General features: G+C 46.8%; 1 protein-coding gene across 9 annotated transcripts in view; it reads left to right on the top strand.

Annotated features, from left to right (window-relative positions):
- Positions 1–14,327, top strand: part of ARHGEF1 (Rho guanine nucleotide exchange factor 1) — a 77,328-nt gene that overhangs the window by 39,710 nt on the left and 23,291 nt on the right. For 7 of the 9 annotated variants that reach the window (XM_028742274.2, XM_028742273.2, XM_028742272.2 and 4 more), the window contains 10 exons: positions 1,195–1,344; positions 1,474–1,576; positions 2,256–2,267; positions 3,101–3,289; positions 6,403–6,587; positions 8,527–8,673; positions 10,092–10,174; positions 12,352–12,477; positions 13,250–13,364; positions 13,814–13,914. In XM_028742274.2, coding sequence (XP_028598107.2) covers positions 1,195–1,344; positions 1,474–1,576; positions 2,256–2,267; positions 3,101–3,289; positions 6,403–6,587; positions 8,527–8,673; positions 10,092–10,174; positions 12,352–12,477; positions 13,250–13,364; positions 13,814–13,914 — 1,211 coding nt within the window. The remainder of the gene's footprint in view (positions 1–1,194; positions 1,345–1,473; positions 1,577–2,255; positions 2,268–3,100; positions 3,290–6,402; positions 6,588–8,526; positions 8,674–10,091; positions 10,175–12,351; positions 12,478–13,249; positions 13,365–13,813; positions 13,915–14,327) is intronic. The other 2 variants (XM_077932210.1, XM_028742276.2) reach the window with 2 other exon arrangements.

The raw sequence follows: 14,327 nt of genomic DNA, 5'->3' as shown, positions 1-14,327 counted from the left end.
AAATTATTTTTTTTCCTTACCTGCACTTATGATAGTCATTATTTGGATGGGGAGCTTTTATCCATTTCCACAGTCACACAATCAATCAGTAGCTGAACTGGGTTCCACACAGTCACAAAAACAAATAATCCTAAAAAGCCTCTTACTTTTAGAAGACATCTGAAGGCAGCCCTGTTTAGGGAAGTTTTTAATGTTTGGTGTTTTATCGCGTTTTTAATATTCTGTTGGAAGCCGCCAAGAGTGGCTGGGGAAACCCAGCCAGATGGGCGGGGTATAAATAATAAAAAATTATTATTATTATTATTATTATTATTATTATTATTATTATTCACTGGGGCAGACCCTCATAACCTCTGCATTCAGTGAAGGGTTAAGATTCGAGCAAACTCATAAATTCATACATTTAGCAAGGGCTGGCAAATAATGCCAGCTATTATTGAGGATTATTGAAGAAACAAAAGGCTGATAATAGCCTGGTTTGCTTGATCATGGCAAGCCACCCGCAAAACATCAGGCTCTCTGACCACTAACTTTTGTGGTAGGATAGCTCAGTCAGTAGAGCATGAGACTCTTAACCTCCGAGTCATGGGTCCGAGCCCCACACTGGGTGAAAGATTCCTGCATTGCAGGGGGTTGGACTAGATGACACTTGTGGTCCCAACTGTGAATCAGGCCTCTGACATGGCCAACTCAGTATCTTCTACACCAGTGTCTCCCAAATTTGGGTCTCCAGCTGTTTTTGGACCACAACTCCCATCATCCTTGGCTAGCAGGACCAGTGGTCAGGGATGATGGGGATTGTAGTCCAAAAACAGCTGGAGACCCAAGTTTGGGGAAACCCTGATTTGAGGTATTTACTGCCCCATCCCACTGAAATAGCCTATCACTGGCAGTGGCTCTCCAGGGATTTAGGCAGGGATTGAACCGGGCACCTCCCGCATGCAAGTCAGATGCCCTCCCACTGAGCTATGGCCCTGGTGCCTTATGGGAAACTACCCAGAGCTTAAATGGCACCCTTGCTTCTCCATCCAGCATCTGAAATGGGGAGAGGTTTGGTATGTGCACAAGCCTTCAGAAGCTGGGGAAGTCCAGGGAGGAGAACCGTGCATTTAAAGCAATTAGGGAGCGCTATATGCAAGGACTCTGTGTCTTCTAAAGCTTATTTCCCCCCCTGTGTTTTTGTCTCCTTTACAGCAGCTGATAAGGCGCCGGCCTCGGACAGGAAAGGAAAGCAATTGGAGGGAGGCCCAGGGCGGATCAAGGGAAGCTTTTCGGGGTCGGATTCTGCGGGAGTGTCCGTCACTGTTCACCCCCCTCCTGGGGAGGGCAATGACAGAGAGCAGGGTGAGAGATCACCGGGTGAGGCTGAGGGTGGAGGAGCTGGGGGCGAGAACTCTAAAAAGGGGACGGGCGAAGGTGTTTGGGCCATTCCCACCCCTCTGATGTCTCCTGTCCTCCCTTTGCCAACTCTAGGTGCCGACAGTCAGGTTTCAACTGACGCCTCAGACTCCCCGGTTACAGAACAGCCCCTGGCTGGGGAGCAGCCCCCGGCTGAAGATGGCACAGAAAACGAAAGGTGAGAGGGGCACCGTTTTGGGAAACTCAAGGGAAGATTTGGGGGAAAGGCGGAGGAGAGATAAGAAATCCCACACCCTCTCCCCTCTTTTGAATGCTTATTTGTGTGTGGTTTGGTGGTGCTCTGACTACACAGACAGTTGTTGGGTGTGCTAGTCTAAGGCTGGGGAAAGCTCTGCCCTTCCAGATGACTTGGACTGCAGCAATAATAATAATAATAATAATAAATTTTATTTATACCCCGGCCAGAGCCGTCTTGCTGGCTCAGGCTGATGGGAATTGGGATCCAGCGACATCTGAGAAGCCATGAATTTCCCGATTCCCTCCTCTGGAGTAATCTGGAGTAAAGATACAGGGGTCTTGCCTAAGCACAGAGGGGGAAATCTTGTGATATCTCCACAGTCCTGTTGTCACTTGATTCCTTGGCTCTTCCCTTCTCAGGGAACAGTATTCCTTCATTCGCTCTCATCCAGGTTCTCTGGTGTTTGTATGTAAAGATGGGTTTTTTTTTGTTTTTAAAAAGACCCTCTTCTCTCATAGCTTCCATTTAAAAAATAAAATAAAATGAGGATAGCATTCCTTCCCTCTATTTCTCTCTCTCTCTCTTTTCTCTCTCTCTCTCTGTCTCTCCTTTCAGTGTTAACCAAATCACCCTTCTATATTCTGTTCTTCCCTTCTAGAAGGCGAAAAAGGTTGGTGGCTTCCTCTCACACACACTCCCTCACCCTTTGCATGAATTCCTTCCTCAGGGAAAGACACGCGAGCCGAGTTAAGTATGACCTTGTTATCCAAAGCTGCCTGGTTAGAACGGTGGTGCCCCTCTCGCCAAGTCCGTTGCTTGCGAAGCGGGGCGCCGTACGATGTTTCTTTAGGGGTGGCTGGGAGGGGGGCTAATTGGCTTAGTGACCCCTCCCTTGTGGGCACACAGCGGTGAACTTGGGGGTCATTGCAGCAGGTTCTGAGCCCTCTTCCCTGGCCCCAGTAACACTAGCGGTGTGGGGTGTTGGCCCTCACAAGAAGCAGGGTTCCTTTTGAAGTTGCACCCTCTTTAGGGAGTGCACCTGTTCTCTGAGGCATCAAACCTTTGCATGGCAGCACGGGGAATTCTGCCTGTGCCCAGAGCGTTTTCCCACTCTCCCCTGTTCTGGTGCATGGATCTCACTGGTTCTGGGATTCTCACTTTCCCCCCTTTCTCTTCCCTTGTCTTTCCACTGCCGCATGTGCTGGTGTCTGTCTTCCTCTGCTACCCAATTGGGTGCTTGCTTGGCTCGTTCACTTATTGGTTGTGACCCTCCGCCGTCTCCTTTCCCACTGGTATACGGCGCGCTACGCCCCGCCCCGTCATCTCTTGTGATTGGTCCGTGGCCCTCCCGTGTCCCGTGGCTCATTCCATCGCCCTCCTTCCTCTCCAAATTCGGCTCGTCCAACCCAACGGCTCCCCCCCCCCCGTCTGCGTCTTTTTTGGTGTGTGTCTGGCCCCCATCCGGCTCCATCTTGCCTGCCTGCCTGCCCACCCCCTCGCCAGGCTGTCAGCAAAGCTGGGCCGCTCCGAGAGCCTGCGGGTATACGAGCGGAAGCGGTCTCTGCGCGGCTCAGCCAAGGGCAAGCAGCCACGATCGCGGAGCGACGTGGACGTCGAGGCCGCTGCCCGTGCCAATGAGATGGAGGAGAAGCAGTCCCTAGAACAGGCTCGGCAGAAGCAGGGGAGTCGCAAGTAGGTGAAGAGATTTTCCCCCTCTGGAGATCCCCCCCAGGAGGGGACGGACATGGGGCGCCCACACCAGGAGCCAGGTTTCAAACCTTTGCAAACCCCATTCCAGGGTTGGTCTTGTTTACCTCCTGCACTAAATGCTGGGGTGATGGTAGTTTTCTCCCCCGCTAACCAGTGTTGGAAACTGAGGTAGATCAATTCTACCTGAGTTTCCAACAATGGTTAGCGTGGGAGAAAACTACCATCACCCCCCGCTAACCATTGTTGAAAACTCGGGTAGAATTGGACAAAATGACAGGAAGGATTCGAAACCTGCGGGACCAGAGATTTACAGAAGATTGGAAGAAGCATATGAATTATTTGAAGAGCAACTGTAATCAACAAATTACGCTAGTAGGACTACAAGAAGTTTTGTAAGGAGAAATATACAAAGTGTTGCAAAATAGAAAAAGATAGAGATATTGGTTATGGGTTTGAAATGTAAAGGGGAAGATAAGAAATGCATACTGAGAGATTAGATTGGAAAATCTTCAGAGAGGATTGATAGAAGTCAAAAATTTGAATAAGATGTAAAAGCATGTTTAATTACTGTTGAAAATGATATGTTAAAAAAACTAATAAATAATTATAATAAATAAAATAAAAAGGACAGGAAACTCAGGTAGATCAGCTGAATGGCACCCTAAACCTAATTAACCTTCGCCACAGCAGTATGTGTCTATTCGCCAGAGGGTTGGGCTCTTATGATTCTATTTAATTTCGGTTACGTCGCTTGACTGTAGCTTATTATTACAGCAGTTTGTTGGTCCCAATATGCAAGAAAGAGAATTGCACACAGTGGAAATGGAAATGCTGTTAACTGTGGAGATTTTTAAACTGTGGTCTGTGAGTTCCGTTTGCGGCAAGGCTGCGGCACATTCGGATATATCTGTACTTACTTTCCTTCATGTGATGATGGAGGACTAAGATGCCCAGCCCATGATTCACGCAGCAGCACAAGACCCGTGTCTTTCGCAGCACATGAGTCAGCTGGCGTGATGGGGGCGTCAGTCGCCAACCTGGTGGCCAGAAATCTCCACGTGGTCGCAATTGGACCTGCGCCACTAGCAAAACACGCCTGGCACCCAGGGAATTTTGCCACAGTGCCAAGAGGGCAAGAAGTACCTTTATCCTATATCCCCTGCTGTTGAACTAGGGCAGAGGGTCTCAATTTTTCTTCTTTTTTTACCACTTGAAAATTTCTGGGACCACTTAATAAACTTGTTTTTTCGACAAATCCAAGCACACACAGAACTCATATTTTTATAACACTTCTTCATCAATACCAGCTTCACACTTGAAACCAGTTCTTTATTATGGAAATTGTGGTTCCCTAGGCTAAGCTGCTAGGAAAGCCCCCTTTAACTGGTTTTTTTTTAATTAATTGGCTATGCCAGTGCTGTGCCATATTATGAAAATCATAGGCCACTTTGTCGGTCTGTTCAGTAGTCTGATCAAAATGGCCTCTGTTTCCATTGTTGGGGAAAGAATTACTCAAGCACAGAGACAAATGGAGAGGTTCTCAACTTTTCCACAATATTTCTGTGGACCATCTGCGCAGAGCTTGTGGACCACCCATCGTCCACGGACCACACTTTAAGAACCTCTGAGCGAGGGAGGATGTAGACTTTGAAACTGCCACTCTAGCCAACTATCTCTTCTGCCCAGGAGGACCTAAATAGTTATATTCTCCCGAATAATCCACGCTTTCTTTTTCAAGCTTCGCATGGGAAATTGTAAACTATAACTGGTTTTTACAGCTGTAATTTAACCGGAAACTACCGCTTCCCAACTCGTGCTTACGAGAGGTAAATACAGTTCTGTCTGGAGAGATTTGATTTAACCATCATAACTAACAGCCACTGGTGGAGACTACTTAAAAAAAAGTTGGCAACCCAACAAACAAAACATTTGGTCCTTTCTACATCTTCTGGCAAATTCTCCTGCTAGTTTGCCCAGTGGTAAAATGCCAGTGGAGAAAACACTCAAAAGAATAAAAAAGCATTTGGTGAATTGAAGATGTCTATGGAAAACATTAATAACAATTACTTGGGTGGGTGGTTTGATTTAATAGTTGTATTCCGCTTTTCCAGCAGCAATGTTGAGCTCAAAAGTAAGTGGCTCAAAATAAGAACAGCGTTTAAATTTATTATTATTATTTTATTATTTTAACATGTAAATAAGGAGAAAACAAAACAAATTCAGCAAACAATACAATACAAACTTGTAGGGATTCAAAATATCAAAAGTGGCTGCATCTCGGGACCAGTTGAGATGCTCCCTTTGGGAAAGGGCTGCTTTACTCAGTGCAGCAGAACAACCCCAGACAGCAAGATCTTTTAAATCTGTATTTCCTTTCTACCCCTAGAGAAAGAAACTGATCAATTCCATCTTGTTTTTGGAGGGGGTGCAACAACAGATTCCTTAGCACGATGGGATTTATTCAGTGGGAAGGAAGAGGCTGCGAAGGAGGAGAATTGCGTCAACTCTCCCTCTGATCTTGGCAGTTTCGTAGCTTCTGAAGAGGGATTAAAAATTAAAAGACTTGGATCTGGTGGGATAAGACATGAAAGGGAGGTGCTTTTTGAGCTCTGTGAATAATAATAATAATAATAATAATAATTTTTATTTATATCCCGCCCTCCCCAGCCGAAGCCGGGCTCAGGGCGGCTAACAACAATAAAACAGTACAAAAGTACAGCATAAACATGTCCTTACCGATTTCTCTGTCACATAGCTTTTTGGCAGAAGGGAAATCCTCAGCATAGCTGTCAACTTTTCCCTTTTCTTGCGAGGAATCCTATTCGGAATAAGGGAATTTTCCTTTAAAAAAGGGAAATGTTGACAGCTATGATCCTCAGGTGGGAGGAAGTTCTGCACCCGCCATTTTGCGATACAGCTATGCTGGAAATGTAGAAACAGGTTTAACCATTACGGCTTCTCCCAAGGAACCACGGGAATTGTAGTTTTGTGAGAACTACAGATTGCCGGAGTGCTTTGGGATGGGCCCCTGACAATGCTTAACTCGTTGCTCTGGCCTGCCCTCACTTTCTGTGTCTTCCTCTCTCTCTCCGCAGTCTGGAGCCCGGAGGGGCTGGGGGAGGGGAGCCCCCGCCGTCCTTTCTGCATCCCCAGTCTGAGGAGACTGAGCCGCGTGTTTCGGAACTGGAGCTGGACCCGCCCAACTGGCGGGAGCTCGTCCCCAACGACACCCTCCTCAGGCTGAAGAAAAGCGAAGTGAAGCGGCAAGAGGTCATCAATGGTACGTAGCTCACTCTCACCACCCCAGCTGGGAAAACAGACAAGTCAAGAGAAGATGGGAGCAGGGTGGAAGTGAGCGCAAAGCAAAACATTGGGGGTTGGACTAGATCACCCTGGGGTGTCTTGCAGCGCCACAATTCTATGATTCTAAGAGTGATATACCGTATTTTTCACTCTATAAGACACACTTTTTCCCTCCTAAAAAGTAAGGGGAAATGGGTGTGCGTCTTATGAATGAATCCCAGAAGCCAGAACAGCAAGAGGGATCGCTGCGCAGCGATCCCTCTTGCTGTTCTGGCTTATGGGATAGCCGCGCGAAGCCTCTTCAGGGCAAGGAGAGCTTTCCTCCCGCTGCCCTGAAGAGGCTTTGTGTTGCTTTTGCTGAAGCCAGAACAGCAAGAGGGATTGCTGTGCAGTGATCCCTCTTGCTGTTCTGGCTTCTGGGATTCAGAATATTTTTTTTCTTGTTTTCCTCCTCCAAAAACTGGGTGCATCTTATGGTCTGGTGCGTCTTATAGAGCGAAAAATACGGTGCGCTGTTCTTTAGATCCCTTTTTAAGCTGTGATGAGGAATTCTCCCTGTGAGGAAAGGTTGCCACTTAATTTGCAATTCCAGTCCAATTTCAGTTATGCCACATAACTTTAAAAACAGTTGCTTACTCACTCAGTTGTTAGCGTTCAGCCCCGGGGTCTTTATATATGTTGCTCTGCAGTTTTGTGATGGGTGTTAACTGTAAATCTTATCTGCACTAGGCTTTGCCTTAACGGATTTGTTGTTTTAAATTAAGCTGTGCCGTTCCTTGTGGGTGAAGGGCGGGATGCAGATATTTTGAATAACTGAATTGTCCCTGTTACAGATAGGTAGCCGTGTTGGTCTGCCATAGTCAAAACAAAAAAAATTCCTGAAGAAGTGTGCATGCACACGAAAGCTCATACCAAGAACTAACTTAGTTGGTCTTTAAGGTGCTAGAGCTTTCGTGTGCATGCACACTTCTTCAGATACCTGAAGAAGTGTGCATGCACATGAAAGCTCATACCAAGAACTAACTTAGTTGGTCTTTAAGGTGCAACTGGAAGGAATTTTTTTTGTTTTGAATTGTCCCTGTTTCAGCAGGACTAGAAACTTGCTTTATTCCTTTTAAGAGAAATTATAAGTGTGACACACCCACCCCATCGACACCAGTGCGGTACTTGCAACCCCTGCTTTCTTTTCTTTGACATGCCTCCCGTTTATCTCTCAATATATAAATTGCAATAATAATAATAATATATTATTTATACCCTGCCCTTCTGGCTGGGTTTCCCCAGCCACTCTGGGCGGCTTCCAACAAAGTATTAAAATACAGTAGTCTGTTAAACATTAAAAGCTTCCCTAAAGAGGGCTGCCTTCAGAAGTCTTCTAAAAGTCTGGTAGTTGTTGTTCTCTTTGACATCTGGTGGGAGGGCGTTCCACAGGGCGGGTGCCACTACCGAGAAGGCCCTGTATCTGGTTCCCTGTAACTTGGCTTCTCGCAGTGAGGGAACCACCAGAAGGCCCTTGGCGCTGGACCTCAGTGTCCAGGCAGAATAGACGTTACAGCATGGATGGGGAACCTCAGGCCTGGGGGGTCAAACGTGGCCCTCAAGCCATCTCTGTCTGGCCCTTGGGAATCTCCCTAGGCCACGCCCCCTCCTGAGCCACTTGCCCCTCCTCGAGTGCTTTTGCCTTGCTGGAATATGCCCTTGAATACTGTGATCCTTGGATGAAGGGCGGTGCGTTAATTAAAAGGAAATAAAAAGGCTGGCTTGCTTGGAAAAAATGCTAGAAAGAGGTTTGTGTGGGAGTGAAAAAACTGCTTTATATTCATTATTCCGCCCAAGGTTGGAAAGGGTTCCCCACACACCTGCGCTATGGGCAGAGACACCTGTCCTGACATTCCCTCTGCCTTTTTCTCCCACAGAGCTGTTCATCACCGAACACGCCCACCTGCGCATGTTACGGGTGCTGCTGGAGGTCTTCTACCAACCTCTGCTGGCTGAGGAGCACTTCATTTACAAGGAACTGGCCAACATCTTCCCCAGCTTGGAGGACTTGATCGATGAACACAGTGAGTGCATGGGAGAGGAAGTGGGGTGCGGAATGAAGAGGCACAGCCGAGGCAACATACCAGAAACACACACACAGGCCAGGTTTATTTTCCTGAAATAGCTGCAGTTCCTTGGCTATGTGTTTCTTTTTTCTTTTTGTAAATGCTTTTTATTAAGTTTTCATTTCAAATACGCAGGTGGCGCTGTGGGTTAAACCACAGAGCCTAGGACTTGCCGATCAGAAGGTCGGCGGTTCGAATCCCCGCGACAGGGTGAGCTCCCGTTGCTCGGTCCCTGCTCCTGCCAACCTAGCAGTTTGAAAGCACGTCAAAGTGCAAGTAGATAAATAGGTACCACTCCGGCAGGAAGGTAAACGGCGTTTCCGTGCGCTGCTCTGGTTCGTCAGAAGTGGCTTAGTCCTGCTGGCCACATGACCCGGAAGCTGTACGCCGGCTCCCTCGGCCAGTAAAGCAAGATGAGCGCCGCAACCCCAGAGTCGGTCACGACTGGACCTAACAGTCAGGGGTCCCTTTACCTTTACCTTATTTCAAATACACCACCAACAACAAAATACACAAATATTTCAAATCTTTTTACATCTGCCTTACTTTAGCAGTTAACTTCCCTCTTCCCTTCCTCAGGTTTTCTTATTCCAATCCCTAATCCACAGTTCCTTAATAATAACTAAACCATGACGTAAGATTTATTTCAGTCCTGCTAACGTCTTCAAATTTCTACAGTTCTCACTTATATAGACCACAAATTTACTCCATTATTTTTGGTACTTTGTTTCCTCCTGACTACGAATCCCATGGGTCAGTTTGCTAATTCCGCGTACTCCTTCACAGTTGGTATCTCATGTGTTTCCCATTTTTGGGCTATCAAAACTCTGGCAGCTGTTGTAGCATACATATATAATCTTTTGTCCATCTTCTTAGCATCCTCTCCTGTCAAACCTAGCAATAGTCTTCAGGCTTTTTTGGGAATATATATTTAAGCATCTTTTTTAATTCATTATAGATCGATTCCCCAAACTCTTTCATTTTATCACATGTCCACCACATGTGGTAAAAATCACCATCCTTTTCTTTACATTTCCAACAGATTTTACTACTTGTCCTATACATTTATGCTAGTTTGACAGGTGTTAGATACCAGCGATAGACTGTTTTCATTACATTCTCTTTTAAAGTAGTGCATGCAGTTCCTTGGCTATGTGTTTCAATCGTGAGCACCCGCATACCGTGGAACAAGGAACAAGGCCTGGGCGAGTGGAGAAGGGTCTTTGAGCCTGCAGGGACGTCCCGCTTGTGCTGGTTCCTTCAGCGTATGAGCTGGTGCACACTCAGTAAATGAGAATTTCCTTGAGGAGAGGAGGTCCTTGCGCTGGTTTTTTTTCATAACCAGTGTCTCTCTCTGTTTCTTTTTCTCTTCTCAGAGGTGTTTCTGGAGAGCTTGAAGAAGCTGAGGGAGGAAAACAATTCCCTTGTTTCTGAAATCGGGAACACTCTGCTGGCTCGGGTAAGTGGGGTGGGGGAGGCTAGCTTGGACCAGTATTTTGAGGGACGGAGGGCAGCGTTTCTGGGGGGTGGGTCTTCCTGAGAAATTAAAAGGCTTTGGAGCAGGGATCAAAAGCTCAGGCAAGGCCGTGGTCCATGGATGAGGAGTGGAACAGACTGAAGCATGCCGGCTGAGGGAATAATGAAGAGCATGAGGTCAGATCAGGGCTTCGTTTTGATGAAACGGGATGCTTGCCGCCTGCAGAGCTGATGTAGCAGATTGGGTATGAGCTATGTAAGCTCAAAGCTCTCCTCCAGTTCAACGAGACGGTGTGGTAGTCAAGACCAGGGAGATTGGGGTACAAATCCCCAATCTGTCAGGGAGCTCCCTGGGTGATCTTCGGCCCAATCGGTCACCCTCAGCGTAATCTCCTTCAAAGGGTTGTTGTGAGGATAAAATGGGGGGGGGGGGGAGAGAATTATGTATGGCTCCTTGGGCTTCTTGGAGGAAAGGTGGGAGGCAAATGCAACCCATCAATCAATCAATCAATCAATCAATCCATGAATGCCCTATTTGACCTTAATCAAGGCACAGGTTATGCTCTGTGGCCAGACATATATGTTATGATCTTCCATTTCATTGTGATATCATTTTTCTACTGCTTCTATTAATACATCTGTTTAATAATAATAATAATAATAATAATAATAATAATATATTATTATTTATACCCCACCCATCTGGCTGGGTTTCCCCAGCCACTCTGGGCGGCTTCCAACAGAACACTAAAATACAACAACCTATTAAACATTAAAAGCTTCCCTAAACAGGGCTGCCTTCAGATGTCTTCTAAAAGTTTGGTAGTTATTTTTCTCTTTGACATCTGGTGGGAGGGCGTTCCACAGTGCGGGTGCCACTACCAAGAAGGCCCTCTGCCTGGTTCCCTGTAACTTGGCTTCTCGTAGCGAGGGAACAGCCAGAAGGCCCTCAGCGCTGGACCTCAGTATCTGCGCTGAACAATGGGGATGGAGATGCTCCTTCAGGTATACTGGGCCGACGCCGTTTAGGGCTTTAAATGTCAGCACCAACACTTTGAATTGTGCTCTGAAACGTACTGGTTGATGGGTTGTTCTTATTGTTAATGCGAGCTCACTCTGTTACTTTTTAAAAAATTCTGTTACATTTTCAATAAAAATATGCATTTTGGGAAAAAATGAATCAATAGATAAGGCTTGAGTTGTCTCCATCTTACTCTCTGATACAGATATACTCAAAGCATAGCCCGTGAACCGGCGGGTGGAGCATGAAAATATTGCAAGGGGTGGGGCCGTAAGGTCTTTTAAAAAATAAAATTAGAAGTAAAGAACATCTCAAACAGCTCCTAAATGATCCCTGTGGAATCTTTGCCCTCTTGACCATGTGTGAAATATATCTTATTATGTCTCTGTTACTGTACGTATCTCGGTTTCTCTCTTCTGGGGGAAAATACTGGGGGCAGGGAAGGAATGGTTTCAAATAGGTGTGGGGAACCTTTGTCCGCCCAGAGGTTGGGGAACTACAGCTCCAAACACTCCTGGCTATTGGCCATGACTGCTAGGGCTGATGGGAGTTGTAGTTCAGCTCCCCTGGAGGGACAAAGGTTCTCGACTCGTGGTTTAAATTGTACAGTGAAGGCAAAGGCTGGGAATGGGGCCTGTCAGAAAGAGCTTTTCCCCCCGAGATCCCCAGATGTGTTGGGGGGGGCAGGATAGCAACTTTTGTGTGGCTCAGCACTTAGATGATGCCACACAATGAGCCAGTGTGGTGTAGTGGTTAAGAGCAGTGGTCTGATCTGGTGATCTGGTGAACTGGGTTCGATTCCCTGCTCCTCCACATGCAGCTGCTGGGTGACCTTGGGCTAGTCACACTTCTCTGAAGTCTCTCAGGCTCACTCAGCTCACAGAGCGTTTGTTGTGGGGGAGAAAGGGAAAAGGAGATTGTTAGCCGCTTTGAGACTCCTTAGGGTAGTGATAAAGTGGGATATCAAATCCAAACTTAATGGCTGCACAGGTGAATCAGCCCAGGTACATCACAGTGATTCTTGAGTAGCCAAAAATGGTATGAAGAGGCAAAGGTTATCTTGGCTATCAGAAAGGGACCGAAAGTTTGCAAGATCCCTCTGTGTGATCAACTCGGCAACCTCCTTTCCCGCCCCCCAGTTTGATGGTCCTGAAGGAGCCTGGTTCCAGAAGATCTCGGCCCGTTTCTGCAGCCGCCAGTCGTTTGCTCTGGAGCAGCTGAAAGCCAAGCAGAAGAAGGAGCCGCGTTTTAACCAGTTCATCCAGGTAACCGCTGCTGGAGACTGGGGATAGCTCAGTCAGTAGAGCACGAGACTCTTAATGTCAGGGTCGTGGGTTTGAGATCCACGGGGACAAAAGATTCCTCCATTGCAGTGGGTTGGACTAGATGACTCTCATGGTCTCTCTGCAATTCTATGATTCTATGAAATCGCCTCTCCTTCTACGGTAGGGCCATGTACCTTTCCGGTGAAAAAAATTGGGATAGGCTGTACAATTCAGCATCCCAAGGAACCTTTTATGTTGTACAAAAATAATGAATTAAGTTTCCAATTCTTAAAGGCTGTGAGGTAATTCTGAGGCAATTCTCTTTTTAGTGTGAATGCGTAGCTCCATGAGACTTAAGCATACACGGAATAAATTTTCGTAAAGCATGTGCCCAATTAAAAATTATTTTGGGTAACTTTATTTGGCTTTTTGTGGAAGAGATTTTTTTTTAATAAAAAAAAAAGGCTAGCAGGCCTGGTTAAGGGTGGTATTCAATGCTAGGTCCAGCGGGTCTACTCTAAGTAGGACTTGGTTGAAGACAGCCCTAGGTTCCTACCAGTGAAATATTTCCCTGTTAGGGTCAGGTGATATTCTTTCATTAATCAAAAGTATATGCCATAAAGAGGGGGAGGAGTTGTTGTTTTTGCAAACACTGAGCTTGGATACCGATCCAAAAAAAAAACACCCGACCCCGGGGAGGCTTTTCCCACTGTACCTCCTCCATTTACCCAGATTCAGTGAGCAGCCAGGTGTGTTCCTCTCATCCCTGCAGGAAGCAGAAAGTCAGCCTCGTTGCCGGCGGTTGCAACTGAAGGACATCATCCCCATTGAGATGCAGAGGCTTACCAAATATCCGCTGCTGCTTCACAACATTGCCAAATGCACAGGTCAGCAGAGGTGGGGAGGATGGAGGTCGCTGTGACAATCACACAGGGACAGCTAAGCCAAGGGCGGAACAGACGACATACTGTACATTTAAAGTGCTGAGATAGCCGCTTTAAATATGCATGGCTTCCCCCAAAGAATTCTGGGAGCTGTGGTTTTGTTAGGGGTTGGGGTTCCGAGTTGTTGGTAGGCCATCTGCCCTCCTCCCAAAGCTACGATTCCCTGAGTTCCCTGTGAAGAGGGATTGGTTGTTAAAGCCGCTCTGGGAGATTGTCTGAGTCTTGATTTTGCTGTGTTGGTGAAGGATTCACAGTATTTTCCTCCCTCCTGGGGGAAAAACCCAACCCTGAATCTATAGCCGAGCTGAATTCTAGATAGGGAAACACTGGGGCTGTATTTAACGGGGTGCCTTTTGAAAAATCACGTCCACCTTTTTCGATCTGTGCTGCAGAGGAGGCTGAGGAACGGGAGAAAGTGCAGAAGGCGGCCAACTGCTGTCGGCAGATCCTCAACCACGTCAATCAGGAGGTGCGCGACATGGAGAACTTGCTGGTAAGTGCCCTTCTTCTTCTTGATGCCTGACAACAGCATGCCTCAAGGGCCGCCTCTCCCCATACGAACCAATCCGGCCCCTGCAATTGTCGCCTGAGGCCCTTTTCAGTACGCCAACACGAGAACGGGCCTTTTCAGTGGTGGCCACCCCCTTTTGTGGAGTGTGCTCTCCCCAGGGAAGCTCACCTGGTGCCTTCATTACTTAAATTTAGGCACTAATCAGAACGTTTGTTTTCTCCCAGTCCTTCGGCTTTTATTTATCTGTGGGACGTTTTCATCCTGTCTTTAAAAATACCTGAATGAGTTTTAGAGTTCTCTTATGTTTTGCTTTATGCTGGTTCTAAGGCATGTGTTATTATTTATTGATTGTTTATTATAATAATTTTTTATTGGTATTTACACACATTTTCCAA

Source organism: Podarcis muralis, chromosome 7, assembly GCF_964188315.1.
Source record: "Podarcis muralis chromosome 7, rPodMur119.hap1.1, whole genome shotgun sequence".
NCBI lineage: Eukaryota > Metazoa > Chordata > Lepidosauria > Squamata > Lacertidae > Podarcis > Podarcis muralis.
This window is presented reverse-complemented; position numbering and strand designations above follow the sequence as displayed.